This window comes from Salmo salar, chromosome ssa03 (assembly GCF_905237065.1).
Source record: "Salmo salar chromosome ssa03, Ssal_v3.1, whole genome shotgun sequence".
Taxonomy (NCBI): Eukaryota; Metazoa; Chordata; class Actinopteri; order Salmoniformes; family Salmonidae; genus Salmo; species Salmo salar.
The window spans coordinates 80,691,867-80,719,668 of record NC_059444.1 but is presented as its reverse complement, the minus strand read 5'-3'; the positions used below and the strand labels follow the sequence as shown (position 1 = coordinate 80,719,668).

At 44.1% G+C, this 27,802-nt stretch overlaps 2 protein-coding genes across 4 annotated transcripts in view; one reads left to right on the top strand and one right to left on the bottom strand.

Annotated features, from left to right (window-relative positions):
* Positions 1-219: 219 nt before the first annotated feature.
* rn151 (RING finger protein 151) lies at positions 220-4,604 on the bottom strand. 2 transcript variants are annotated; one of them, XM_014202903.2, is made up of 4 exons: positions 4,014-4,604; positions 3,105-3,274; positions 2,698-2,794; positions 220-987 (listed from the first exon to the last, which is right to left on the bottom strand). In XM_014202903.2, exons 1-4 carry the CDS (start codon positions 4,014-4,016, stop codon positions 529-531), a joined length of 729 nt encoding a protein of 242 aa, XP_014058378.1. In that variant the 5' UTR covers positions 4,017-4,604; the 3' UTR covers positions 220-528. The 2 variants fall into 2 exon arrangements, with proteins under 2 accessions (XP_014058378.1, NP_001134293.1); NM_001140821.1 differs by having other exon boundaries at positions 222-987; positions 2,698-2,800; positions 4,014-4,143.
* A 111-nt stretch (positions 4,605-4,715) lies between these two features.
* Positions 4,716-27,802, top strand: part of LOC106606613 (transducin beta-like protein 3) — a 30,015-nt gene continuing 6,928 nt past the window's right edge. For both annotated transcript variants that reach the window (XM_045715566.1, XM_045715567.1), the window contains exons 1-19: positions 4,716-4,932; positions 5,044-5,095; positions 5,238-5,333; positions 5,433-5,480; positions 6,068-6,209; positions 9,009-9,093; positions 9,664-9,834; positions 11,478-11,553; positions 11,669-11,765; positions 12,097-12,320; positions 13,186-13,327; positions 16,171-16,229; positions 16,779-16,885; positions 17,356-17,491; positions 19,829-20,071; positions 21,148-21,218; positions 21,736-21,892; positions 25,070-25,128; positions 26,954-27,057. In XM_045715566.1, the coding sequence (XP_045571522.1) occupies positions 4,901-4,932; positions 5,044-5,095; positions 5,238-5,333; positions 5,433-5,480; positions 6,068-6,209; positions 9,009-9,093; positions 9,664-9,834; positions 11,478-11,553; positions 11,669-11,765; positions 12,097-12,320; positions 13,186-13,327; positions 16,171-16,229; positions 16,779-16,885; positions 17,356-17,491; positions 19,829-20,071; positions 21,148-21,218; positions 21,736-21,892; positions 25,070-25,128; positions 26,954-27,057 (2,101 nt within the window). In that variant the 5' untranslated portion in view covers positions 4,716-4,900. The remainder of the gene's footprint in view (positions 4,933-5,043; positions 5,096-5,237; positions 5,334-5,432; positions 5,481-6,067; positions 6,210-9,008; positions 9,094-9,663; positions 9,835-11,477; positions 11,554-11,668; positions 11,766-12,096; positions 12,321-13,185; positions 13,328-16,170; positions 16,230-16,778; positions 16,886-17,355; positions 17,492-19,828; positions 20,072-21,147; positions 21,219-21,735; positions 21,893-25,069; positions 25,129-26,953; positions 27,058-27,802) is intronic.

Here is a 27,802-nt window from a genome sequence, read left to right as displayed (position 1 = left end):
ATACTGACTTCTATGCATACAAATATGGGAGTTGTATTATGTCTTATGTCTCTGTTTCATATGGAATATATACATAGTTGCAGTGGTTTATTATAGCCAGTAAGGGCCAACATTGGACCTCCTGGAAGTAACATTTCATGCAAACAGATAAAACGTGTTTTTATTGTCACATGTAAAATGTGCATATACATAATGATATAACACAACAAATCACACAGGTTAAAGGTTGCTGACTTTATTTATAAAATATATCATCCTTTACAAATCAAAATGTTAAAGGACACAGTACAAAATTGTTCCAACTTTATACATTTTCAAATGAAATATGAAGTTTCATTATCAACACACCCTCAAAGCAATTATGACTAAATGTGCTATTTGAGGCAGTCCATCCCTGAAAATTCTATTTCCACAGGTCTTTCATACTTGGTGCTAGGAATAAAATAAACTCTGCATAGTCCTAAACAGTTCAAGTGCCAGAGACAATTGTGTGTGCGAGTCATTTTTATAAATACATTACATCAGGACTCAGGAGCTGCTGTTACTGCTACTGAAACTCCCACTGGTTTGACCCAGGTCCTCCTCTTCCACCTCCTCCAGTTCGTCCATGACCTCCAGGCTTTCACAGATCAGGCCGATCTGCCTCTTCATGTCAGCCATGGTGCTCTGCATCCTCCTCATCTTCCTTTGGAGGGCTGCTGCGATGGCTCGGTGGTTCCTCTGCCTGGCCTCGTACTCATGCCTCAGCTGCCTGTAGCAGTTGTGCTTGGCCTGGGTGCGGTGGGACAGCACGGTGCCACAGCCCATGTGGCAGGGTTGGCTCCAGTGCTCACAGTGCCTGGCGTGGGCATCCAGGTCCCTGCGGAGGAGCTGGGCACGGCAGCCCTGGTAGGGGCAGGGAATGAGCTCGAACAGGCAGCTCATGCTGTGGCAGTACTGCTCTGACAGGGCTAAGGTATGCGGGCAGCCACGGATCTTGTTTTTACACTGGGGGAAAAGATGGGAGAGAGAAGGGCAGATGTCAAAGGGTAAGAAGTACAGTGCATTCGGAAAGTATTCAGACCCCTTGGCATTTTCCACATTTTGTTACTTTACAGCCTTATTCTAAATTGATTAAATTGTTTTTTTACCCCCTCATCAAGCTACACACAATACCCGATAATGACAAAGCAAAAACAGGTTTTTCAAAATGTGTGCAAATGTATTATAAAAATAAATAAATATCACATCTACATAAGTATTCAGACCCTTTACTTAGTTGAAGCACCTTCGGTAGCGATTACAGCATCAAGTCTTCTTGGGTAGGACACTACAAGCTTGGCACACCAGTATTTGGGGAGTTTCTCCCATTCTTCTCTGTAGATCCTCTCAAGCTCTGTCAGGTTGGATAGGGAGCGTCGCTGCACAGCTATTTTCAGGTCTCTCCAGAGATCTTTGATCAGGTTCAAGTCCGGGCTCTAGCTGGGCCACTCAAGGACACTTCTGTGTTGTCTTGGCTGTGTGCTTAGGGTCGTTGTCCTGTTGGAAGGTGAACCTTCTCCCCACTCTGAGGTCCTGAGCACTCTGGAGCAGGTTTTCATCAGGTATCTCTGCACTTTGCTCCTTATCTTTCCTGACTAGTCTCCTAAGTCCCTGCTGCTGAAAAACACCCCCACAGCATGATGCTGCCACCACCATGCTTCACCATAGGGATGGTGTCAGGTTACCTCCAGACGTGAAGCTTGGCATTCAGGCCAAAGAGTTCAATCTTCGTTTAATCCGACCATGGGATCTTGTTTCTCATTACCTTTAGGTGCTTTTGAGCAAACTCCAAGCGGGCTGTCATGTGCCCTTTTCTGAGGAGTGGCTTCTCTCTGGCCACTACCATAAAGGTATGATTGGTGGAGTGCTGCAGAGATGGTTGTCCTTCTGGAAGGTTCGCCCATCTCCACAGAGGAACTCTAGAGCTCTGTCAGAGTGACCATCGGGTTCTTGGTCACCTCCCTGAACAAGGCCCTTCTCCCCTGATTGCCCAGTTTGGCCGGGCGGGCAGCTCTAGGAAGAGTCTTGGTGGTTCCAAATTTCTTCCATTTAAGAATGATCGAGGCCATCGTGTTCTTTGGAACCTTCAATGCTGCAGAACTGTTTTGGTACCCTTCCCCAGATCTGTGCCTCAACACAATCCTGTCTCAGAGCTCTACGGACAATTCCTTCAACCTCATGGCGTTTTTGCTCAGACATGCACTGTCAACGGTGGGACCTTATATTGACAGGTGTGTGCCTCTCCAAATCATGTCCAATCAATTGAATTTACCACAGGTGGACTACAATCACATTGTAGAAACATCTCAAGGATGATCAATGGAAACAAAACAGGATCCTCCTGATCTCAATTTGGTCAAAGAGGAATTATAAGACCCAAATCTGGTGACTTTTCAGTAACTTTTTATTGAACAAAGCGTTTGTTACATATTTAATTCCAGCTTTTAGCAAGAGTATCTGATGCTCAATTAATACTTACTGTAAACCAGGTTAGCATGTGCTAATCTTGTGTGCCAGACTGTCGGAGTATATGCAATATTCAGAGGCACACGCATCTGGCTCTATGAGATTAAGCATGAACACACCCATGGGGCAAGTAAGCAGAAGTTTGCTGCAAGAGATTAGGTTGCTCCAAGTGTGTGTTTTTTCTCTAACAAAACATTTACATTTCTTTACCTTGATCTTTAGGCGACCGATCACCTTGCTTAGCTTGAACATCACAAATATCAAGCTCTGGTTGACAGGCTTTCTGCAGCAGGGGCAGGTCTGCTGTCTGCACCTCAAGAACAATAATGATCATCTTCACTCACAAATTGTCATCATCGGTTTAAATGTAGGCTACAGTAGAATAATAACCTATTTCTTACTATAGTAACAAATATACTAATAACTATTACTATAGGCCTATACTACGACAATGTGAATTTGAGACATTTGGGGACAGTTTCCCTGACACAGATTAAACCTATAGTATTGGACTATGAAGCTATTTCAATGGAGAAACTGTCTGGGAAACTGTCTCTTCATCCAACCATGATCTATGGACGCAATAATGTTTGCTTGTGATGAGGCACAGGCAGTACCTCTTCAGCCATTGTAAAATGCATTTCTTGCAGAAGATGTGGTGGCATGCAGCTCTTACTGGGCACCTGAGGACCCCCTGGCAAATGGTGCAGATCAGGTCATAGTCTGGGGTCTCTACGAACAGCTCCACATCATGACCCCCACTCTGCGAAGACATGTCCGGGTCGGCCTGAACACAACAGTTACAGAAAAGTGTCTTTACTTTATTTATACTTTATATTGATAGGTTCTTCTTTTTCTTTTTTACGCAAAATGCATTTCACAGATTATTTTATACAGAGCACCAAAGTGCACTGAGACTAGAGCAGAATAAGGAAGTATGTATGTTACAATCTGAGAAAGTATATAATTCTGGTTTGTAATGATGAATGTTTAGCCTAAAGAAAGGGCCACCACCAGCCCATAATAATGTCAACAATTCAGTGTCACTCATGAGCAGTGACAATAGACTTGTTCTGGAACGTCATAATATGAGACAGACCATGTGACAAAAAAAAACTGTTATGTTTATTCTCATAACTAGAAATAACATGGAATAATTAAGAACGTTTTAAATGTTCAGCTTGCCATGACTGATTAAAAAAAGAAGTGTGTTTTTAACCCCCACCCCTTGCAATATTTTCTGTAGTGGCTTTCAGAGCACAAGTATATTTTGGTAGTGGCTCTGTTTTTAAACATAAGGAAAAGGGAATGTCTGCCCGCAAACATCACAATATGACAAAGGCCGTTCAATCTTTGTAAAGAGTTATAAATCAAAAAGAATAGTAAAACAACATAGCCATGAAATAATACAAAAATGTTATATTATAACAGAAAATACTTGATAAATAATTTACACCTATTGTCAGTAGCATACCCAACCTTTGATTACTCAAGTTACAAATATAGTTATTAAGTTATTTACTCACCATAATAATCAGCTCTGTTCAGCAAGTGTCCATTCCTGTTGTCTAGTAACGTATCATACACACTCATGTAGGCAACTCAGAGAACACACACACAGATGAACATTCCTGACGTAACATAAACGAGTGACCATGCGCACTGACATATTCAAAAACCTCTAAATTATATAAAGCACGGAACTGGGGTAAATTGTAATAAGCCGTGTCGTTTCCCTCCTGTTCTAGCACCAGTCGTCAATCCCCTAGCTGTGAATGAGAATTTTTTGTCGTTTTGAATAGGTGTTCACTCTCTAGTATCATCTCTTCTCGATTGTATTGTAATGAAACAGCAGGCAGGGAGCAGGTCTCGAACCCTCGACCTTCAAGCCCGAAGTCCGGCGCGCTATCGACTGTGCCGCAAAAGCATGCTCAAATGGCAGAGTCGATTTCCTCGCTTATAAACCCAGGGTCGTTACACTATTGTCACCGGTTATAAGTGTGGGCCATTTGGCAGTTTGTTCATCATTTTATTTGTATTACATCAATGAAATGCACCCTATGTATACATTTATATTCAGTATAATTGTATCTTTCTGCGTATGGTACAGAAAACACATAGAATATAAAATGGTTTAACATTTATCGAGTTTTTTCCTCCGGGAATTTCTTACCGCAAAGAAGCCCAAAACGTTTGGTTGTGCATTCTGGCCAATCACCCTGTCGTTCGTTTTCTTTCCACGCTCGCTGTCATATGACGTACAATGTGAGAGACCGAAAACCACCTCTTGAACAACACATGTGGGGTTTTTGTTGATCGGAGCTAATGAATTCTAACAACAAGTGATCGAAATCAGTTCATCTGTCTTTAAACTGCAAAATTGTGGTGGTTTACCTACGTCTTCCAAAGCAAGATGGCAAAAAGCAATCTCCAGTTCAAGACCAAGTAAGTCGAACGCACTTCACGTGGATAGCTAGCTAGCTAGATAGCTAACGCCGGGCACATCTTAGCTATCTTCTTGCAAAATTACCTTTGTTTTGTTCCTTCTTCATGTAGCTATGCTGTTTCCAGCACTATCGAACCATTCTACAAGGGAGGAAAAGTACAGGTAAGTTATTTATCACTGATAGTTACCTCCCTCTGTAAAACAGTTAGTTAGCCAACTATCCAACGTTACTGTAGCTATAATTAACTAGCTATACCGTTGACAGATGTGTTATGGTATTTCAATATGTTTTCCTACGTTACAGATCAGTAAAGATGAGAAATTTATATTTTGTACGTGTGGCACACGTGTCAACGTCTTGCAAATCGTCACTGGGAAGATTGTTCACAGTATTGAACAGGTGAGACTCTCTCTCTCTCTCAACACTCGTGTGCAGCTAGTTCAGACATTAATTTAATGTCTGTACAGATTCTCATTTCCGTCACTGTTGTAATTGCAGGATGATCAGGAGGACATTACATCATTCGCCCTCAGCCTTGATGATGAGGTAAAACATTTGACATTATATGATGGGCTGTTCCAGACCTACGGCTGCATTTACACAGGCAGCCCAGTTCTGATCCTTTGCCCAATTGGTCGAAAAAGATCTGATCAGATTGGTCAAGAAACCAATTTACTCAAAAAAATATCTGAATTGTGCTGCCTGTGTAAACACAGCCTTAGTGTCACACGCAGTACTTAGTTTGACTACCTTAAGGCATCAGCATGCTTCAGTTCGGCTGCTGCCTTTTTCATGAAAACAAGTCGTCATGCCTTGAATGACTAGACTTTCTTGAAGAATCCCTACTCTTGACCGATCACCGACGAAGGACTGTAGACTTCGCCTCCGAACTTCAGCTTGCCTCCAGAAAAAATGTTGTGTGCCCGAACAGCCCCCAAAAAAAGACCACCGAAGTGCAAAACGAACAAAAACGTCACAAAAATGTTGTCATAATATATGCACAAACTCTACCAAACTGTTTCAGCTGGGAAGCATGTGGACACCTTTATTCCCTTCATCCCTTACTTCCCCTTTTTCTCCTCCCTCTTCTTCCCTCACCCTTTCTCTCCATCCATTCCTCCTTCCCTCCCCAGATCCTGGTAACAGCCAGCAAGGCTCTGCTGCTGAAGCAATGGGACTGGAAGCAGGCCCAGTGCACACGTTCCTGGAGGGCCATCCACAACGTGCCCATTGCCAGCATGACCTTTGACCCCACCTCCACGCTCCTGGCCACAGGTGAGCGGATCGACCACATAGGATAACTTCCCACACCTATCATATCTTAGCCTGGTTCCAAGTCTGTCCCACACCCATCATACTCTAGCCTGGTCCCAGATCTGTCCCACACCCATCATACTCTAGCCTGGTCCCAGATCTGTCCCACACCCATCATACCCTAGCCTGGTCCCAGATCTGTCCCAAGCCCATCATACCCTAGCCGGGTCCAAGAGCTCTCCCACACCCATCATACCCTAGCCTGGTCCCAGATCTGTCCCACACCCATCATACCCTAGCCTGGTCTGTGCAGATGATGTATATTGTTTTAATTTCAGAATAATCGTGCTGAAAGAAACCACTGATGCCAGTTGGCAAGAAAGCACTTACAGATCTGGTACCAGGCTATATCTAGTAACAGTGTTAATTTTGGCAATCTTTTAGAGTATTTTAGTCTTAGTCATTTTGACTAAAATATAATTGTCTTAGTTACATTTTACCATTTGAATAATGATGTAGTCTAATTATTGTCAAAAGAACTAAAACAGTTGGCCATTTTAGTCCACTAAATGCCCTTTTTGTCACATCACATTTGTATTGCCTCATAAACCTATAGTAAACATCAATCACTGACTTCCATGTGAACAAACATAGACAGCCATGTCCTACCTACATTTTTCTGTATGACGTCATTTTCTTCCCAACAGCAGAAAAATGACAAACATAAGTATAGACAGTGCCTTCGTATTCAGATCCCGTGACTTTTTATTTTACAGCCTTATTCTAAAATTGATTAAATTGTTTTTATTCCTCAATCTACACACAATACCACAAAATGACAAAGCAAAAACAGGTTTTTAGACATTTTTGCAAATGTATTAAAAATACAAAACTGAACTATTCCCTATTCATAAGTATTCAGACCCTTTACTCAGTATTTTGTTGAAGCACCTTTGGCAGCGATTACAGCGTCTGGTCTTCTTGGGTTTGACGCTACAAGCTTTGCACACCGGTATTTGGGGAGTTTCTCCCATTGTTCTCTGCAGATCCTCTCAAGCTCGGTCAGGTTGGGTGGGGAGTGTTGCTGCACAGATATTTTCAGGTCTCTTCAGAGATGTTAGATCGGGTTCAAGTTTGGGCTCTGGTTGGGCCACTCAAGGACATTCAGAGACTTGTTCCAAAGCCACTCCTGCATTGTCTTGGCTTTGTACTAAGGGTTGTTGTTCTGTTGGAAAGTGAACCTTCTCCCCAGTCTGAGGTCCTGAGCGCTCTGGAGCAGGTTTTCATCAAGGATCTCTCGTACTTTGCTCTGTTCATTTTCCATCGATCCTGACTAGTCTCCCAGTCCCTGTCGCTGAAAAACATCCCCACAGCATGATGCTGCCACCACCATGCTTCACCATAGGGATGGTGCCAGGTTTCCTCCAGACTTGACACTTGGCATTCAGGCCAAAGAGTTGAACCTTGGTTTCATCAGACCAGAGAATCTTGTTTCTCATGGTCTGAGAGTCTTAAGGTGCCTTTTCAAACTCCAAGCGGGCTGTCATGTGCCTTTTACTGAGGAGTGGCTTCCGTTTGGACATTACAATAATGGCCTGATTCGTGGAGTGCTGCAGAGATGGTTGTCCTTCTGGAAGGTTCTTTCATCTCCACAGAGGAACTCTGGAGCTCTTTCAGAGTGACCATCATGTTCTTGGTCACCTCCCTGACCAAGGCCCTTCTCCCCCGATTGCTCAGTTTGGCCGGGCAGCCAGCTCTAGGAAGAGTATTGGTGCTTTCAAACTTCTTCCATTTAAGAATGATTGAGGCCACTGTGTTCTTGGGGACCTTCAATGCTGCAGAAATGTTTTGGTACACTTTCCCAGATCTGTGCCTCGACACAATCCTGTCTTGGAGCTCTATGGACAATTCCTTCGACCTCATGGCTTGGTTCTTGCTCTGACATGGACCGTCAACTGTGGGACCTTATATAGACAGGTGTGTGCCTTTCCAAATCATGTCCAATCAATTGAATTTACCACAAGTGGACTCAAATCAAGTTGTAGAAACATCTCAAGGATGATCAATGGAAACAGGATGCATCTACGTGCAATTTCGAGTCTCATTGCAAATGGTCTGAGTACTTATGTAAATAAGGCATTTCTGTTTTTTATTTTTAATAAATTAGCAAACAGTTCCAAACCTTATTCGCTTTGTCATTATGGGGTAATGTGTGTAGATTGTTAAGAAATGTTTTATTTAGTCAATTTTAGAATTAAGGCTATAACGTAACAAAATGTGGAAAAAGTCAAGGGTTCTAAACACCTGCCGAATGCACTGTATAACAATTATTTGGCCATGTAAATTCCTAATTTAGCCTACATAGCTATTGTTTTGTATGTAATGTGCAATCAGACACACACAAGCGCAGAGAGAAAGAGTAGCACCATCTAGCTAAAATTGATTGAGAGCTTTTCAGTGATAAGCACAATCTCTCTAAAGCTCTTGTCCAGTTCACTTAGTAGTCCGATTTTAGTCACAGAGAATTTAGTCTCGTTTTAGTCAACTGAAATAAAAATAAAAATTTGTTGAGGTATATTTTTTTTCTGGGTCTATTTAGTCAGTTATAGTCTCGCGAATTGCCACTGAAAAATAGGTGTTTGATGAATATTTTAGTCACTATTTTTGTTGACGAAATTAACATTGCCTAGTACCTACCTGTTATACCCAAAACAACAGTGAGTGAGCTCAGTCAAATGCTCCCACTTTAAATGTGTACTCTGAGATTTCACCTTGTACTTCCTGTCTGTAATATGAGTCTGTCATCCTGTTGGTGTGTAGGAGGCTGTGATGGCACCATAAAGCTGTGGGACGTGGTGAAGCAGTACTGTACACACAACCTGAAGGGCTCCTCTGGGGTCGTACAGTAAGTTGCTGACCACCTCTTTACTCTGATCTGAACTGCTGATCAAGGATCAGTTTAGCCTTTCAGATCATGAATAAGATCACATGGATGGGGGGGGGACCTGATCCTAGATCAGCACTCCTACTCTGAGACGCTTTATGAATACTTGCGCGGGTCAATTTATCTCATGGTTTATAAATGAGATCTATTCCTCAGAAACTGGACAAACCCTTGTAGATGTAGGTGCCTTCAATAAGTTGATACATTGACAACAAGACATGACTTAAATCTAGTTGCTAGTTTGACGTGTGGAAATTAATATTTGATTTTATGACTCAGCATGTTTGAGGGGATCAGTTTAATCAAGGCGAGCCACATAATTGTTAATCTTAATTATATAATGAGTAGTTATTATGAATGCAATGTGGTTTGTAGATCAGTGATTGAGCACAGTCTGACTGCAATGTTGTTGATCTCAAACACTCACATAAGTAGTTATTAGGGATACAAGGTGATTTGTAGATCAGTGATTAAGTGCAATCCGACTGCAATGATCTCAAACACTCACGTTGTCCTCCTCCTGCCCTGCAGCCTGGTGGAGTTCCATCCAGACATAAGTCTACTGCAGCTCTTCTCCTCGGCGTCAGACTGTGGCATCAGGATGTGGGACCTGCGCTCCAGCCAGTGTCTGTGCGTGCTGCAGAGCCACTACAGCCCTGTCACCTCCCTGGCCTTCACCTCCGATGGAGCCTCCATGGTCAGGTACTGTAACAGTCAGTCAACGGTTTGTTTTATGCAGCTCTTTTTTTACATCAACAGTTGTTAGACAGAGCTCTACAGTAGAGCAGACCGAGATCTTAACCTGCTGTACTGTAGGACAGCTGAGCTGACTGGCCTGCTCCTACCACTCTCTGGTTTCCTTTCACCTTTCTTTTTCTTCTTCTTTTTTTTTTGAAATATAAAGTTTACATAAGAAATAGATGAGCCAATTGCCTGCTAGGGTGCGTTTGCATTTAACTGGACGTAATGACGTCAAACCAAAAAAGTACCTTCAGAATTATTTGGCAATCATCTTTTATTTGAAAAACACCGTTTCCATAATTTGTAGCAATAAAGAAAAATCATCCCTGTCAAAATTATATATTTTTTGTCAATCTTAAGAAAATGTCTCATATCTGCCATTTCTATTATATATGTCGCAATAATCAATTTTTTTTTATGCGACATTGTTTTTGCTGAATAAACCTGGGTCAATAGAACCCTGCCTTCTGATACCTATCATACCCTAGGCTGTTCTCAGATCTGTTTGTTGCTCCAACTCCTCTGGACCTCTGCAGATTATGTACCGTAATTTCCGGACTATAAGCCACTACTTTTTTCCCACGCTTTGAACCTCGCGGCTTAAACAATGACGCGGCTAATATATGGATTTTTCCCGCTTTCAAATAATAATATATATTTTTTAAAACACACATTCTGTGACGTGCTCAGTTTTTTGCCGGCATTAAGCTTTCATTAGACCAATGAAATTGCCGAACGGGTTACGGTCAAACAACTTTTTTGTTTACTGTTTAGATTAAATCGAGCGCGCTCATCATTCTGATTACGGTAGTCATTTTGTCACCCTCATCATGGCAAAGACACAGAGAAATGCATATGATGCAGCTTTCAAGTTGAAGGCGATTGATCTGGCTGTTGGAAAAGGAAATAGACCTGCTGCACAGGAGCTTGGTCTGGAGCAATGACTTTCTTGGTAGGCTACTGTTTACTGCAAATTTTTTATTTTTTTGTTACAAGCCGTGTTTCGTTAAAGCCTATTTATTTTTGTTACAAGCCGTGTTTCGTTAAAGCCTGTGTAAAGTTCATTTGTTTCAATGTACCGGTAGGCACCTGCGGCTTATAGACATGTGCGGCTTATTTATGTTCAAAATAATATATATATTTTTTTTAATTCAGTGGGTGCGGCTTATATTCAGGTGCGCTTAATAGTCCGGAAATTACGGTATATTGTTTTAATTTCAGAATAATCGTGCTGAAAGAAACCACTGATGCCAGTTGGCAAGAAAGCACTTACAGATCTGGTACCAGGCTATACCTAGTACCTACCTATCATAGCCAAAACAACATGGTGAGCTATTGGTGCAGTGTTGTCCAACATATTCAATTAATGCGTCAATTTAGTGTTTGGAACTACTCTAGACCAGTGGTTCCAAACCTGTTCCATTCCGGGGATCATCCAATCATCATCAAAGCTCTTCAGGACCACCATCCGTCGATGTATTTATTTTGCGGTTCACCTGCAGTACCCCCGCGGACCACAGGTTAAAAACCATAGCTTTAGACCTCATCACAGCTGATCAGTTCATTTCGAGCCTGCTGAATGTTGGAAGCTTGTTTGATTGCAGCTCTGGCAGGGACAAGATCTGCACAGTGTGGGATCTGAAGAGCAGGACTGCCAGGAGGACAGTGCCCGTCTATGAGGTGAACTCTCATACTCTACTTTCTTCCAGAGTTGTTTTAGAATGGCTTTTGCAACTAAAAGTTGATTGGTGTATCATCAGCCTAATTGCATGAAATGCGTCGCTTCCCTCGCCAGGCTGTGGAGAGTGTTGTGCTGCTCCCTGAGGACGAAGATTTCTCTGAGATCGGGGTGAAAACTAAAGAGATCCACTTCATCACAGCAGGCAGCAAAGGTATGTGCTTCCAGTCCCGCTCCTGGGTGAAGTTCCCCCTAGGTACAGATCTAGGATCAACTTCCCTAACCTTAACCATTAGTGGGGGAAAATGCAAAGCTGACTCAGATCAGTGTCTAGGGGCCACTTCTCCTTACTCCAACAATCCCCAGGCTAGATGGTGGATGCATGTGGAGGAGTCTGCCTACCAATATAGCTTGATAATGCTAAATGAGACTAGTGTATAGTTTTAGCAGCCAATCAGAGATGATCATCATTTTATAGTTAGCCAAAACAACACAGGGAGCAAGCCCAATCAAAGACCCCCACTTAAGGGATTCTCTCTCTCCAGGTGTGCTGAGGGTGTGGGATGCCAGCTCGGCCCGCTGTGTGTTCGCCCAGACGCTCCCCTCTGCTCCCCCCGCGGGGGGCTCCGAGGAGGGGGGACAGGAGTATGGAGACCCCCGGAGCCTCACCTACTGCCTCCCCCTGCCCTCCTCCCTCAGGCTGGCCACAGTCACAGCAGAACATAACATCCTGCTCTACCAGCTGCCCTCCTTCACCGCACAGCAACAGGTGGGTACCAGCTGTCCTCCTTCACCGCACAGCAACAGGTGGGTACCAGCTGTCCTCCTTCACCGCACAGCAACAGGTGGGTACCAGCTGTCCTCCTTCACCGCACAGCAACAGGTGGGTACCAGCTGTCCTCCTTCACCGCACAGCAACAGGTGGGTACCAGCTGTCCTCCTTCACCGCACAGCAACAGGTGGGTACCAGCTGTCCTCCTTCACCGCACAGCAACAGGTGGGTACCAGCTGTCCTCCTTCACCGCACAGCAACAGGTGGGTTCCAGCTGTCCTCCTTCACCGCACAGCAACAGGTGGGTACCAGCTGTCCTCCTTCACCGCACAGCAACAGGTGGGTACCAGCTGTCCTCCTTCACCGCACAGCAACAGGTGGGTACCAGCTGTCCTCCTTCACCGCACAGCAACAGGTGGGTACCAGCTGTCCTCCTTCACCGCACAGCAACAGGTGGGTACCAGCTGTCCTCTTTCACCACACAGCAACAGGTGGGTACCAGCTGTCCTCCTTCACCACACAGCAACAGGTGGGTACCAGCTGTCCTCCTTCACCACACAGCAACAGGTGGGTACCAGCTGTCCTCCTTCACCACACAGCAACAGGTGGGTACCAGCTGCCCTCCTTCACCACACAGCAACAGGTGGGTACCAGCTGCCCTCCTTCACCACACAGCAACAGGTGGGTGGGGGTGAGAAAGGGACGTTAGGATTGTTCTTATTATTCAGAATCCTTTAGTTCAGATGGTTGGTCTTCTGTTTGTTTGAAGATGTTTTCACCCATGCTAATTGTTTATTTTGATCAAGAGCCTTGCTTTTGTGTTGCTGGTGTTCATTCTCAAATGTTTTCTCTCCACCCCCAGTTTGTTGGCTTCAATGATGAGGTCCTGGATGTGAAGTTTCTGGGCAAGGGTGACACTCACATTGTCGTGGCGACCAACAGCTCCCAGCTCAAGGTGTTTGACCTGGCCACCAGCAGCTGTAAGATCCTCTACGGACACACAGGTGAGTCCTCTGACCAACAGAGGGCAGCACCTCTCTGCTTGTCTGTATGGGGTTTTCACAAGGTAGAAACCTAATTCACATTTGTAAAAAGGTTAGAAACTGAGAATAAACGTTCTCAGAATAAGTGTCTGGTTCTTTTCTTTTGAATCTGGCAGCTCCATTCAGCCCAGTTGTAACATTAATGCCAACAACATATAGTAAATATTTCACACAAATGATCTAGTACATCACTGAATAGAAGTGAAAACATCTGGTCAGTTCTGAGATTGACCAGCAGGAGGCAGAGGTGCTGTGATCCCCAAACTGCACCTTGCAGTGCGTCTATAGAATATCTCCACCCTGCAGAGCGTCTGTAGAATATCTCCACCCTGCAGCGGGTCTGTAGAATATCTCCACCCTGCAGCGGGTCTGTAGAATATCTCCACCCTGCAGCGCGTCTGTAGAATATCTCCACCCTGCAGCGGGTCTGTAGAATATCTCCACCCTGCAGCGGGTCTGTAGAATATCTCCACCCTGGAGCGGGTCTGTAGAATATCTCCACCCTGCAGCGGGTCTGTAGAATATCTCCACCCTGCAGCGGGTCTGTAGAATATCTACACCCTGCAGCGGGTCTGTAGAATATCTCCAACCTGCAGCGGGTCTGGAGAATAGCTCCACCCTGCAGCGGGTCTGGAGAATAGCTCCACCCTGCAGCGGGTCTGGAGAATAGCTCCCCCCTGCAGCGGGTCTGGAGAATAGCTCCACCCTGCAGCGGGTCTGGAGAATAGCTCCACCCTGCAGCGGGTCTGGAGAATAGCTCCACCCTGCAGCGGGTCTGTAGAATATCTACACCCTGCAGCGGGTCTGGAGAATAGCTCCACCCTGCAGCGGGTCTGGAGAATAGCTCCACCCTGCAGCGGGTCTGGAGAATAGCTCCACCCTGCAGCGGGTCTGGAGAATAGCTCCACCCTGCAGCGGGTCTGGAGAATATCTACACCCTGCAAGGATGCAACATATACAGTATGTACAGTGGAGGAAAAAGTATTTGATCCCCTGCTGATTTTTGTATGTTTGCCCGCTTACAAAGAAATTATCAGTCTATAATTTTAATAGTAGGTTTATTTGAACAGTGAGAGACAGAATAACCACAAAAAAAGTCAAATGTTATAAAATGATTTGCATTTTAATGAGGGAAATAAGTATTTGACCCCTCTGCAAAACATGACTTAGTACTTCGTGGCAAAAACCTTGTTGGCAATCAGAGGTCAGACGTTTCTTGTAGTTGGTCACCAGGTTTGCACACATCTCAGGAGGGATTTTGTCCCACTCCTCTTTGCAGATCTTCTCCAAGTCATTAAGCTTTCGAGGCTGACGTTTGGCAACTCGAACCTTCAGCTCCCTCCACAGATTTTCTTTGGGATTAAGGTCTGGAGACTGGCTAGGCCACTCCAGGACCTTAATGTGCTTCTTCTTGAGCCACTCCTTTGTTGCCTTGGCCGTGTGTTTTGGGTCATTGTCATGCTGGAATACCCATCCACGACCCATTTTCAATGCCCTGGCTGAGGGAAGGAGGTTCTCACCCAAGATTTGACGGTACATGGCCCCGTCCATCGTCCCTTTGATGCGGTGAAGTTGTCCTGTCCCCTTAGCAGAAAAACACCCCCAAAGCATAATGTTTCCACCTCTATGTTTGACGGTGGAGATGGTGTTCTTGGGGTCATAGGCAGCATTCCTCCTCCTCCAAACACGGCGAGTTGAGTTGATGTCAAAGAGCTCCATTTTGGTCTCATCTGACCACAACACTTTCACCCAGTTGTCCTCTGAGTCATTCAGATGTTCATTGGCAGACTTCAGACAGGCCTGTATATGTTTCTTGAGCAGGGGGACCTTGCGGGCGCTGCAGGATTTCAGTCCTTCACGGCGTAGTGTGTTACCAATTGTTTTCTTGGTGACTATGGTCCCAGCTGCCTTGAGATCATTGACAAGATCCTCCCGTGTAGTTCTGGGCTGATTCCTCACCGTTCTCATGATCATTGCAACTCCACGAGGTGAGATCTTGCATGGAGCCCCAGGCCGAGGGATATTGACAGTTCTTTTGTGTTTCTTCCATTTGCGAATAATCGCACCAACTGTTGTCACCTTCTCACCAAGCTGCTTGGCGATGGTCTTGTAGCCCATTCCAGCCTTGTGTAGGTCTACAATCTTGTCCCTGACATCCTTGGAGAGCTCTTTGGTCTTGGCCATGGTGGAGAGTTTGGAATCTGATTGATTGATTGCTTCTGTGGACAGGTGTCTTTTATACAGGTAACAAGCTGAGATTAGGAGCACTCCCTTTAAGAGTGTGCTCCTAATCTCAGCTCATTACCTGTATAAAAGACACCTGGGAGCCAGACATCTTTCTGATTGAGAGGGGGTCAAATACTTATTTCCCTCATTAAAATGCAAATCCATTTATAACATTTCTGACATGCGTTTTTCTGGATATTTTTGTTGTTATTCTGTCTCTCACTGTTCAAATAAACCTACCATTAAAATTATAGACTGATCCTTTCTTTGTCAGTGGGCAAACGTACAAAATCAGCAGGGGATCAAATACTTTTTTCCCCCACTGTAAACCATGGAGGTCTTTCTAAACCATGGCGATTGGAGGGATTCTAATTAAATTGTAGCTGTGAACGCATTTACAAGAAGCTTAAGAAGCCTGATAAACTGAGCAATCAGTCAGACAGAGTTACTGCCATTCAGGATTAGAGACACTGATAGCTTGGTAACTGGTCGGTCTGGTTTGACTGACGTTGAGAGTTGCTCTTTTCTTACCTGGCTCGACCTTTCAGAAGGGTTGACCTTTCCTTTCTCCTCCACAGATACCGTCCTGTCACTCGACGTGTTCAAGAAAGGATCCCTGTTTGTGAGCTGTGCAAAGGTGAGGCTACAGCTTGACTGTTTCCTTGTTTCATCAGGAATGTTCACCATTCCTCATTTACGAATGGAATCCTCTCCTCAACCTTTCGTCAACATGAGTTAACCACAGAGTAGGATGAAATCCACACGTACACAAACACCTTGATACACATGCATACCTACCCTACACACACACACACACACACACTCCCTACTAACCAGTATCATCTAATCAATACTATTGAACCCTAGCCTGGTCCCAGATCTGTTTGTGCCGTTTTTCCAACTCCTATGGTCTTAGTTATGCCAAATGTGACAATGACCTCTGTGCAGATGATGTATGATGTTTTAATTTCTGTATAATAGTGATGGAATCAAACCACTGATGTCAGTTGGCAAAACAGCACAAACACACACATAATACACACACTCCCTCTAACCAGGGTCCCCTCTCTCTCTCTCTCGCTCTGTACAGGATAAGTCCGTGTCCTCTCTCTCTCGCTTTCTCTCTCTCTCTCTCTCTCTCTCTCTCTCTCATATATATATAATATATTTTGTTTCTTTCCCCCAGGATAAGTCAGTGCGTGTGTGGAGACAGGATCCAGACAGTGGTCAGGTGTGTTGTGTGGCCCAGGGCTGCAGCCATGGTAACGCTGTGGGCTCCATCACCTGCTCCAGGTAAACCACTACACACCAGGGTCTCCTTGGTTCTGACCCCGGAGGCCCACTGTGGAGGCACATTTCTCCACTATTGGGAATGCCAATATCCAATGTGTTAATCATCCATACACTCTTGGTTGTGCACGTTCTAATCCTTCTTTCTTATCCTACATCGGTCTTTCTTTCTTTCTCTCTCTTTCTCTCTCTTTCTTTCTCTCTTTCTCTCTTTCTTTCTTTCTCTCTCTTTCTTTCTCTCTTTCTCTCTTTCTCTTTCTTTCTCTCTTTCTCTCCTTTTCTTTCTTTCTCTTTCTTTCTTTCTTTCTTTCTTTCTTTCTTTCTTTCTTTCTTTCTTTCTTTCTTTCTTTCTTTCTTTCTTTCTTTCTTTCTTTCTTTCTTTCTTTCTTTCTTTCTTTCTTTCTTTCTTTCTTTCTTTCTTTCTTTCTTTCTTTCTTTCTTTCTTTCTTTCTTTCTTTCTTTCTTTCTTTCAGGATGAAGGAGTCGTTTGTGGTGTCTGGTAGTCAGGACTGCACCATCAAGGTGTGGGATCTCCCAGAGACCATCCCGGAAACAGACGGTGACATGTTCCAGCTGACCGCCCGGGTCACAGAGAAGGCACACGACAAAGTATGACACGCGCATTCACATACATTCAAGCATCATACATACAGTTGAAGTTGGAAGTTTACATACACCTTCGCCAAATATATTTAAACTCAGTTTTTCACAATTCCTGACATTCAATCTTAGTAAAAATTCTCTGTCTTAGGTCAGTTACGATCACCACTTTATTTTAAGAATGTGAAATGTCAGAATAATAGTAGAGTGATTTATTTCAGCTTTTATTTCTTTCATCACATTCCCAGTGGGTCAGAAGTTTACATACACTCAATTAGTATTTGGTAGCATTGCCTTTAAATTGTTTAACTTGGGTCAAATGTTTCGGGGAGCCTTCCACAAGCTTCCCACAATAAGTTGGGTGAATTTTGGCCCATTCCTCCTGACAGAGCTGGTGTAACTGAGTCAGGTTTGTAACCTCCTTGCTCGCACACACTTTTTCAGTTCTGCCCACACATTTTCTATAGGATTGAGGTCAGGGCTTTGTGGCCACTCCAATACCTTGAATTTGTTGTCCTTAAGCCATTTTGCCACAACTTTGGAAGTATGCTTGGGGTCATTGTCCATTTGGAAGAGCCATTTGCGGCCAAGCTTTAACTTCCTGACTGATGTCTTGAGATGTTGCTTCAATATATCCACATCATTTTCCTTCCTCATGATGCCATGTGCACCAGTCCCTCCTGCAGCAAAGCAGCCCCACGACATGATGCTGCCACCCCTGTGCTTCACGGTTGGGATGGTGTTCTTCGGCTTGCAAGCCTCCCCCTTTTTCCTCCAAACATAAAGATGGTCATTATGGCCAAACTGTTCCATTTTTGTTTCATCAGACCAGAGGACATTTCCTCCAAAAAGTACGATGTTTGTCCCCATGTGCAGTTGCAAACCGTTGTCTGGCTTTTTGATGGCGGTTTTGGAGCAGTGGCTTCTTCCTTGCTGAGCGGCCTTTCAGATTATGTCGATATAGGACTCGTTTTACTGTGAATGTAAATACTTTTGTACCTGTTTCCTCCACCATCTTCACAAGGTCCTTTGCTGTTGTTCTGGGATTGATTTGCACTTTTCGCACCAAAGTATGTTCATCTGTAGGAGACAGAATGCGTCTCCATCCTGAGCGGTATGACGGCTGTGTGGTCCCATGGTGTTTATACTTGCGTACTATTGTTTGTACAGATGAACGTGGTACCTTCAGGCTTTTGGAAATTGCTCCCAAGGATGAACCAGACTTGTGGAGGTCTCCAAATTTTTTTCTGAGGTCTTGGCTGATATCTTTTTGATTTTCTCATGACGTCAAGCAAAGAGGCACTGAGTTTGAAGATAGGCCTTGAAATACATCCACAGGTACACCTCCAATTGACTCAAATTATGTTAATTAGCCTATCAGAAGCTTCTAAAGCTATGACATAATTTTTCTTGAATTTTCAAGCTGTTTAAAGACACAGTCAACTTAGTGTATGTAAACTTCTGACCCACTGAAATTGTGATACAGTGAAATAATCTGTCTGTAAACAATTGTTGGAAAAATTACTTGTAATGCACAAAGTAGATGTCCTAACCGACTTGCCAAAACTATAGTTTGTTGACAAGAAATTTGTGGAGTGGTTGAAAAACGAGTTTTAATGACTCCAACCTAAGTGTATATAAACTTTCGACTTCAACTGTACATACATACATACATACATACATACATACATACATACATACATACAAGCATGTACACAAGGACATATAACTGTACAGACAAATACCCACCCGCACAAACACAAGGACACACAAGCATGTACACACACTAACACATGTCTTGAAGCACGTTCACAGGTGCACCATACTGGTAGGTAAACGGATAGATATGCTGTAGTGATAAGACTGTGTTTGTCTGGTGACTCAGGTGCTTGATTTGTTCACTGTGATGGAAATATATATATGGCTTTCCTCATAAGGAAGTCAGTCCCAGCTGATAATGTCCTATTGTGGGCTCCTTTGTCTGTATGAACTATTGTTGTCATACAAATGCACTCACAACACAGATGGTTTGAGGTTTCTATGTATAACGTGGGTGCCTGTTCTGTGAAATGTATACTTGAGAAGGAAGAAAGGACTATGTGTTTGTGTTTGGTAGGTCTTGTTCCTCCCTGTCTCTCACCCTCCTATTCCCCATCCTCTCCTCCTTCCCACCCTCTTCCTCTCCAACCCTCTTCCACTCCAACCCCTCTCTACTTCTTTTAACCCCCCTTTCTATTTGTCATCTTTTACTTTCTAATATCCCCTTTGTTTTCATCCCTGCTCTGTGTCACACTGACCCCATAACCTTCCATCTCTCTCATTCTGTCTCTCACCCTCCCTCCCCAGGATGTGAACAGCGTGGCAGTGTCCCCCAACGACAAGCTCTTGGTGTCTGGTTCCCAGGACCGCCTGGCCAAGCTGTGGTCCCTGGGGGCCCCCGGAGCCGACCTGGCCCTGCTGGGGGTGTTCCGGGGCCACCGCCGGGGGGTCTGGTGTGTCCAGTTCTCTCCCATGGACCAGGTGCTGGCATCCTCCTCAGCCGACGGCTCTGTCAAGCTCTGGAGCCTCCAGGACTTCAGCTGCCTCAAGGTGGGTGTGGGGTGGTGAGGGTGGATGTAGGGGTGTGCGTGTATGATTGCTAGTTTGCGTGTATGATTGCTAGTTTGCGTGTATGATTGCTAGTTTGCGTGTATGATTGCTAGTTTGCGTGTATGATTGCTAGTTTGCGTGTATGATTGCTAGTTTGCATGTGTGTGTTTATGTGACGTGTTTGCAATTCTTATATTTGTAAGAATTTACATGTTTTACGTTGCTCATCAATTGCTCATTTCCCTCGTACAGTAGGTATGAGATAATCAACCCCATTTTAGTTCCTCCACTACCTTGGCACTCCCGAACACTCGTCAAACCAATTAAAACCTAATGAAATATGTATTGAATGGTAGTTGTGAGCATTGTTAGTAGATGACGTTTTCATCACATAGTAGCTTTATGCACTAATATAATGGCTCAAGGAGGGAGGTTGTGTTTAACTTGTGGCTCCCTCCCACGATATCCTTTCTGCCCTTTGTGAGTGACGCATTCTTTGAACAGTCATGGTCTCCTGTATGGAACTGTTCTGGAACACAGGAACAACAGAACCTGATGAAATGGGGTGCCTTGGTTTGTTATGTACAGTATCTTCAAATGTTATCTTTTTAATTAACCTCTCACCGGAAATCCAATATAGCCTTTTGCTTTGTCACAAATGAATGGCCTCAAAGTTCGCAGGTTGACATTTTATTGTCATCAGTCTTGTCCTGGAGGCAGAACAGAGCGATTTCGCGAGCGAAAGGCTAGGGTTAGGTTTAAAATCTGATTTGTTCTCTGTGGCTGTACCAGCTAGTGACTACCCCACAGAGCTGCCTTCAGTACATGAGTCATCACAATAAATGCCAACCTGTTCGAAGTGCACGTGTGGCGTGGGCCTGTATTCATGGTCCTGATCTTGTATCAGGTTTGCCTTTTAGATCGTAATGAATAAGATATGGACAGTGAGGACCTGATCTTAGATCAGCACTCCTACTCACTGACGCGTTTTGAATACGTGCCCTGGTGGAAGCAGATTAAGTTATATCTGGGCATTCTCTGGCAGTGAAACTGGTGTGGCATGTTGTGTCTTGTAGACGTTTGAAGGCCACGATGCCTCTGTGCTGAAGCTCATCTTTGTGAGCAGAGGGACTCAGCTACTCACAAGGTACGACACACACTTTTGTGTTTTTTATCCTTCCATAATTCTTATGGTAGCATGCCAATATCACATCCCAAGCATTGGTTATACTGTTTTTTTCCCTTAAACCACATCTCTCTCTCCCACCCTCTCAATCTTTTGAGTCTCTCTTTCTCTTGCACTCGCCCCTCTCTCGCTCTCTTTCCCTTTTTTTTTCTCTCCGCCTGTGTCTCTCTTCTCTCTCTCTCTCTCTCTCTCTTCCCTCCTCTCTCTCTCTTCTCTCTCTCTTCCCTCCTCTCTCTCTTCTCTCTCTCTCTCTCTCTCTCTCTCTCTCTTCCCTCCTCTCTCTCTCTTCTCTCTCTCTCTCTTCCCTCTTCTCTCTCTCTCTCTTCCCTCCTCTCTCTCTCTTCTCTCTCTCTCTTCCCTCCTCTCTCTCCTCTCTCTCTCTTCCCTCCTCTCTCTCCTCTCTCTCTCTTCCCTCCTCTCTCTCTCTTCCCTCCTCTCTCTCTCTTCCCTCTTCTGTCTCTCTCTCTCTTCCCTCCAGTGGGTCAGATGGGCTGGTCAAGCTGTGGACCATCAAGACCAATGAGTGTGTGAAGACGCTGGATGCCCACCAGGACAAGGTGTGGGGTCTCCACGCCACCAGGAAGGACGACCGTGTTGTCACCGCCTCGGCCGACTCCAACATCACTGTGTGGACGGTTAGTACTGGCCCTAACCGACTAACGCTCACTAATTGATTGAGTTTGAATAATTAGAAATGCATGTAAAGCTCGTCCAGTTGGAAACCACGTTATGACCTGGTTAATATAGTACATATACTGTAAGTCAATTAATCCACCAACCAATCAGTCAGTCAGTCAGTCAGTCAAATCTATTTCAAAAGGCCTTTTTTCATCAACAGTTGTCACAAAATGCTTCAAAGTCTTGACATCTCCCACCAACACCTTTAGAAAGAGACGTACCTACCTGGGGTAGATCCATGAGGGACAAGGCCTTAGAAAGAGACGTACCTACCTGGGGTAGATCCATGAGGGACAAGGCCTTAGAAAGAGACGTACCTACCTGGGGTAGATCCATGAGGGACAAGGCCTTAGAAAGAGACGTACCTACCTGGGGTAGATCCATGAGGGACAAGGCCTTAGAAAGAGACGTACCTACCTGGGGTAGATCCGTGAGGGACAAGGCCTTAGAAAGAGACGTACCTACCTGGGGTAGATCCATGAGGGACAAGGCCTTGGGCAGGAGAGTAATGTAGTATGCAGAACTCAGGCTTGGGTAACTCCACCAGTACCGACACCATAGAAATAGAATTACTAGAAATGCTATTAGTCAGACTCTTACCTGTAAATTAGTAGATAACCAGCTGTATTGCCCCTATAAAAACTTGATAGGAGCATTGCCAGCTCCATTTCCTGTGTCCTGGCTGAGTCCAACAAGGTTCACACAAGGTGCTTAAAGTACTTAAATTTGGCAATCTGAAATTGAAGTACTGGAATACCTTCAAAATCTGACATTTTCTCAAGTTGGTACTGAAAGGAGAACAGAAAATGATCAAATATGTTAATATGAAAAATATTGGAAAAATGTATTGGTCTTGCAAATTAATTTCCAGGCAGACTACCGAGTTTTATTTCCTCACTTGTCTCGTGCTCTGGTTGCCAGGTGAGCTCGCTCATTCCACCCACACTGGGCGGCAGGTAGCCTAGTAGTTAGCGTTGAGCCAGTAACCGAAAGGTTGCAAGATCGAATCCCCGAGCTGACAAGGTAAAAATCTGTTGTTAGTCCCTGATCAAGGCAGTTAACCCGCTGTTCCTAGGCTGTCATTGAAAATAAGAATTTGTTCTTAACTGACTTGCCTAGTTAAATAAAGGTAAAATAAACACTGCCACTTAGCCAGGCAGGTACAGAACTGACTGATTAGGCGCCACCAAATGTCACATCGATAGCTAAAATGCCGGGCAAATGTAGATTCAACCCTGCCTGGCAAGATATTGACGTTTATGTCAGGGTTTTACCAGACCCAACCAGGGATGTAGTGGAGGGTAAACGCCGTTTATGCACCTTTTTTATTTGTGAAATAGCGTTTAATAACCTTTTTTTAAATGTAATTATCGTGAGAACGACTGGAATCATGAATGATTCATGTCTGCTCCCCCAGATTTGCCTTGTTAGCAGTGCATTCATTCATTACTCTGTCCAACGGGGAACACTACCCACGACGTAGCATAGGCCGAGAGGTGGAATCAACTACCTCAGCCCAGTCCTACAGTGGCAAGTAGCGGAGAGACACTACTGACAGTGGAAATTATTTTAACATCCCTCAACTCCTGCTGTGTCAACAGACACCCACCAAACAACCCCCCCTGACTTTCAGAGAATGAGTGTACAACTGGTAAATAGTCGCTGATACTTCAGTCAGATGTCTAGCTAGCTATGTAGCTCGAGGGCTCTGGCTGTTAGCCAGGTAGCTAGCTGGCTGGAAGGATGAAGTTAGAAGCTAACGTTGAACAGAGCCTGACCTCCAGCAGGAGTAGTTGACTGAAATGAACCTAGCTATAATCAAAAGATTGGCTACTATAAGTTGTCATAACAAAATGTTCTTTGTAGTGAGACGGTGGTGAGTCAGGCTGCAATGAAGGAGGCAAAGGAAATGCACAGAGGAAGCATTGAAGCAAGCAGGGAGTGAAGTGGTTCCCAAACTTGGGGTCCGGGACCCATGTGGGGTCCTCCAGAATTTTAATAGGGTCCCCTGAGAGAGTCTTTAATCTTATCAAACGCTAACTTTCTCTTCAGTCTATGTCATGGAAAGAGCTCATACCATTGCATTACTTCCTGTTAACCTCACAGTGAGTACCATGTCATTTCCAGGTATAACCCCCCTAGGCATTGGTGACAGGTTTCATGATGATGATTTGGAAGCATTGCCACCCAGCTGACCTCATGGCTGTGGTTACTCTACAGAAATTGTACCTTAAGGAAACATCAAATAAAAAGCTGGTGTGGCAATGATTGTGTGCTGTATCATGTGCTGTATCATGTGCTGTATCATGTGCTGTATCATGTGCTGTATCATGTGCTGTATGTTACCGCCACTTCATCTGATTCCTTGATGTTTAGGAGAAGACAACTCCTATTGTCACAGTAACTCCAGACATGACAACTACCTCTGTGCAGATGATGTATGATGTTTTAATTTCTGAATAATAGTGAAGGAATCAAACCACTGATGCCAGAGAGAGAAAGAGAGAGACAAAATATGACAATGACCATAGGAGTTGGCAGGTGTGTGTGCAAGCACGTGTTTGTGTGCACGTGAGTGACCTCTGCATAAAGGAAGCAGCGTTCAGCTAAATCAAGGTCTTCATGCTGTCAGTATAACACCTCCATCTCCCAGGATGCAGTGGTAAATACTTGTCATGGAGATGGAGTCATCCATCCTTTTGTATGCTGCGTACCTGCCTGTATTATGAAAGATGGGAATGCAGCCTGTTACATAAGTGTGCCTCAAAGCTAATGAAACCAGGCCATGCCTCGTGTGCCACTTCATGCCAAGAACGATTCAGAAATGACACCTGACTGGATTTTGAACTTGGCCGTGATGTCCCTTGCGTTTCAGATCTTTTGAAAAGGATTAATGAAAGGTGTGAATACTGAGTTAATGTAAATTAGCTTAGGGAGTGTCTTGGTACTCTATTCCAACTACTGTCACACCCATCCTAGATCGGGTTGTTACGTTTTAAACTAGATGCTATATGTCTTTAAAACTGGGGGTATATTTGTATGGCAAATCTAGAACTGTTAGTCAGACAGTTATGTTGTTGTATAAATGGAATGAGTGACATGATACATTTATTGTGTGTGCCTTTCCCCTGTAGGACGTGACAGAGGTGGAGCAGGCAGAGGAGCAGGCGAAGCAGGAAGACCAGATACTCAAGTGAGTTCACCTTCGATACTTATCAACTGGGCATTAAAACATCCTTCAATACAGATATCAACTGGGCATTAAAACATCCTTCAATACAGATATCAACTGGGTATTAAAACATCCTCCAGTACAGATATCAACTGGGCATTAAAACATCCTTCAATACAGATATCAACTGGGCATTAAAACATCCTTCAATACAGATATCAACTGGGTATTAAAACATCCTCCAGTACAGATATCAACTGGGCATTAAAACATCCTTCAATACAGATATCAACTGGGCATTAAAACATCCTTCAATACAGATATCAACTGGGCATTAAAACATCCTTCAATACAGATATCAACTGGGCATTAAAACATCCTTCAATACAGATATCAACTGGGCATTAAAACATCCTTCAATACAGATATCAACTGGGCATTAAAACATCCTTCAATACAGATATCAACTGGGCATTAAAACATCCTTCAATACAGATATCAACTGGGCATTAAAACATCCTCCAGTACAGATATCAACTGGGCATTAAAACATCCTTCAATACAGATATCAACTGGCATTAAAACATCCTCCAGTACAGATATCAACTGGGCATTAAAACATCCTCCAGTACAGATATCAACTGGGCATTAAAACATCCTTCAGTACAGATATCAACTGGGCATTAAAACATCCTTCAATACAGATATCAACTGGGTATTAAAACATCCTTCAGTATAGATGGTTGTGGGTTGGATTTTTGCATGGGACATACAGTCTGCATGTATAGATTTTAAATGTAGGTGGTTCAGCAAATGCACTAAAATTCCAGTTCTTCAATGAGGACAATTTGGAACCTGAATTTGGTTTACTTTCAGTGGTCAGTTTAGGGTAAGTGGTTAATTTTAGTATCAGCGGTTCACTTTAGGGTCAGTGGTTAAACTAGGGTCATTGGTTTAGTTTCGGGTCGTGGTTGGTGAGGGGTTAGTATTCTGAGTTTAAACACTATGACCCACTTTATAGACCCAGCTCCTTCCAACAGCTGATAAATATCTACAGATCAAGGGTTTGTTAGACCAATGTTTGCCCACTGCCTAACCACACTAGAGGTCATGTTGGAAAGAAGTCCAGGTGGATAACGTGTTCTATTTACATACTTCTAATCACACACACACAGGCGGAGGTCCCGACATAGAAATGTTGTCTTCCCTTTGTCCCACCTGTTAGTGTTCCTTTTAAAAGTCACAACCTGTTATCTGGAACCATATGTAAGGATAACCACGGGGATTGATAAGACTGTCCACCCACCACTGGTTTTCATACACCATAGTGTGCCTCTGTGCATGGACCACCCAGCTGAGCTAATGGCTGCGGTAATTGTACCTCCGTCTTAAGGAAACAGCCCCCGGCTAAATAAAGAGCTGGTGTGTGACACTGAGCGTGTATTTTATCTTGCTTCTGAACGTCGCCGCCACTTCATCTGATTCCTTGACGTTTAGGTGAAGACAGCAACTCCTATGGACTGACCTCTGTGCAGATGATGTATGATGTTTTAATTTCTGAATAACAGTGAAGGAATCAAACCACTGATGCCAGAGAAAAACATAACAATTACCATAGGAGTTGTGAATGTGCGCTTTTGTGCGCATGTTTGAGCGTCTTTTCTGGGTCGTGTTTATTAGGACACGTTAACGTTTTAAGACATTTTGCAATGGGAAACAAAAATGTGCGCTTCTTATTGGAAAAATCCAGGTGGTCCCTCACTGTCTCAGTCCTGTTTTGTGCGTAATGAACGCAGCCCCAGTTTTTCTACGTTCAGATGTGGTGGTGTGTTGTTGTGTTGTGCAGGAAACAGGAGCTGTCTAACCTGCTTCATGAGAAGAAGTTCCTGAAGGCTCTGGGCCTGGCCATCTCCCTGGACCAGCCACACACTGTGCTCAAAGTCATTAAAGGTATCCTGTCCTCTCGCGCTTCTTCTATATCCTACTACACATCCATACACTCACACACCCTGCTCCACATCATCAGAGGTACATTTCTCTACCCTCCATCTCTAGTCTCTCACATGTTTTGTCCACACTGTACATACAGCATGTTGATCATCCCGATTCTTCCTCACATCTCCAGAAATAGCTGCTGGATTCCACATTGCTAATGTTGTCAGTCACCTTCCACCCTGTCACTACCTATTATCCTACTGTTTCCTCTGTAGTACTCCCTCAGTCCTCCAGGCACTAGTGTAGGCTAGACCTGTGGGAACTCTACATAACGAGGACTACATAGAGCAGCATTACTCAGTAACCAGTTCAGACTCTCTAAACCTCTCTGTCATTAAGTTAATGGATGACATGACCTGCATACAGACAGGCCCACTGACAGTCTGACACCAAGGCCTTAGAGGCAAATAGACTAAATGGACCAAATCACTCTACCCACATTCCAGGCCTTTATGTTCCCTACATGGACCTTCTTCTGAGCCAAAACATAGATAGTTATGCATAGGTGCACTTTAGTGTTTTTTTATCGAAACAAAGAAGATTGGAACATACTTGTTTTAGACATTCCTTGTATTGATCATGGATGAGATTGACTGGGTGGTGTTCATTAGGGCAAAACGTTGCACAACAAGAATTATATTATTTCTTATTTTACAAGTTACGATAGTACCAGCCCGTTTCGGACCATTTTCTTCCGTCT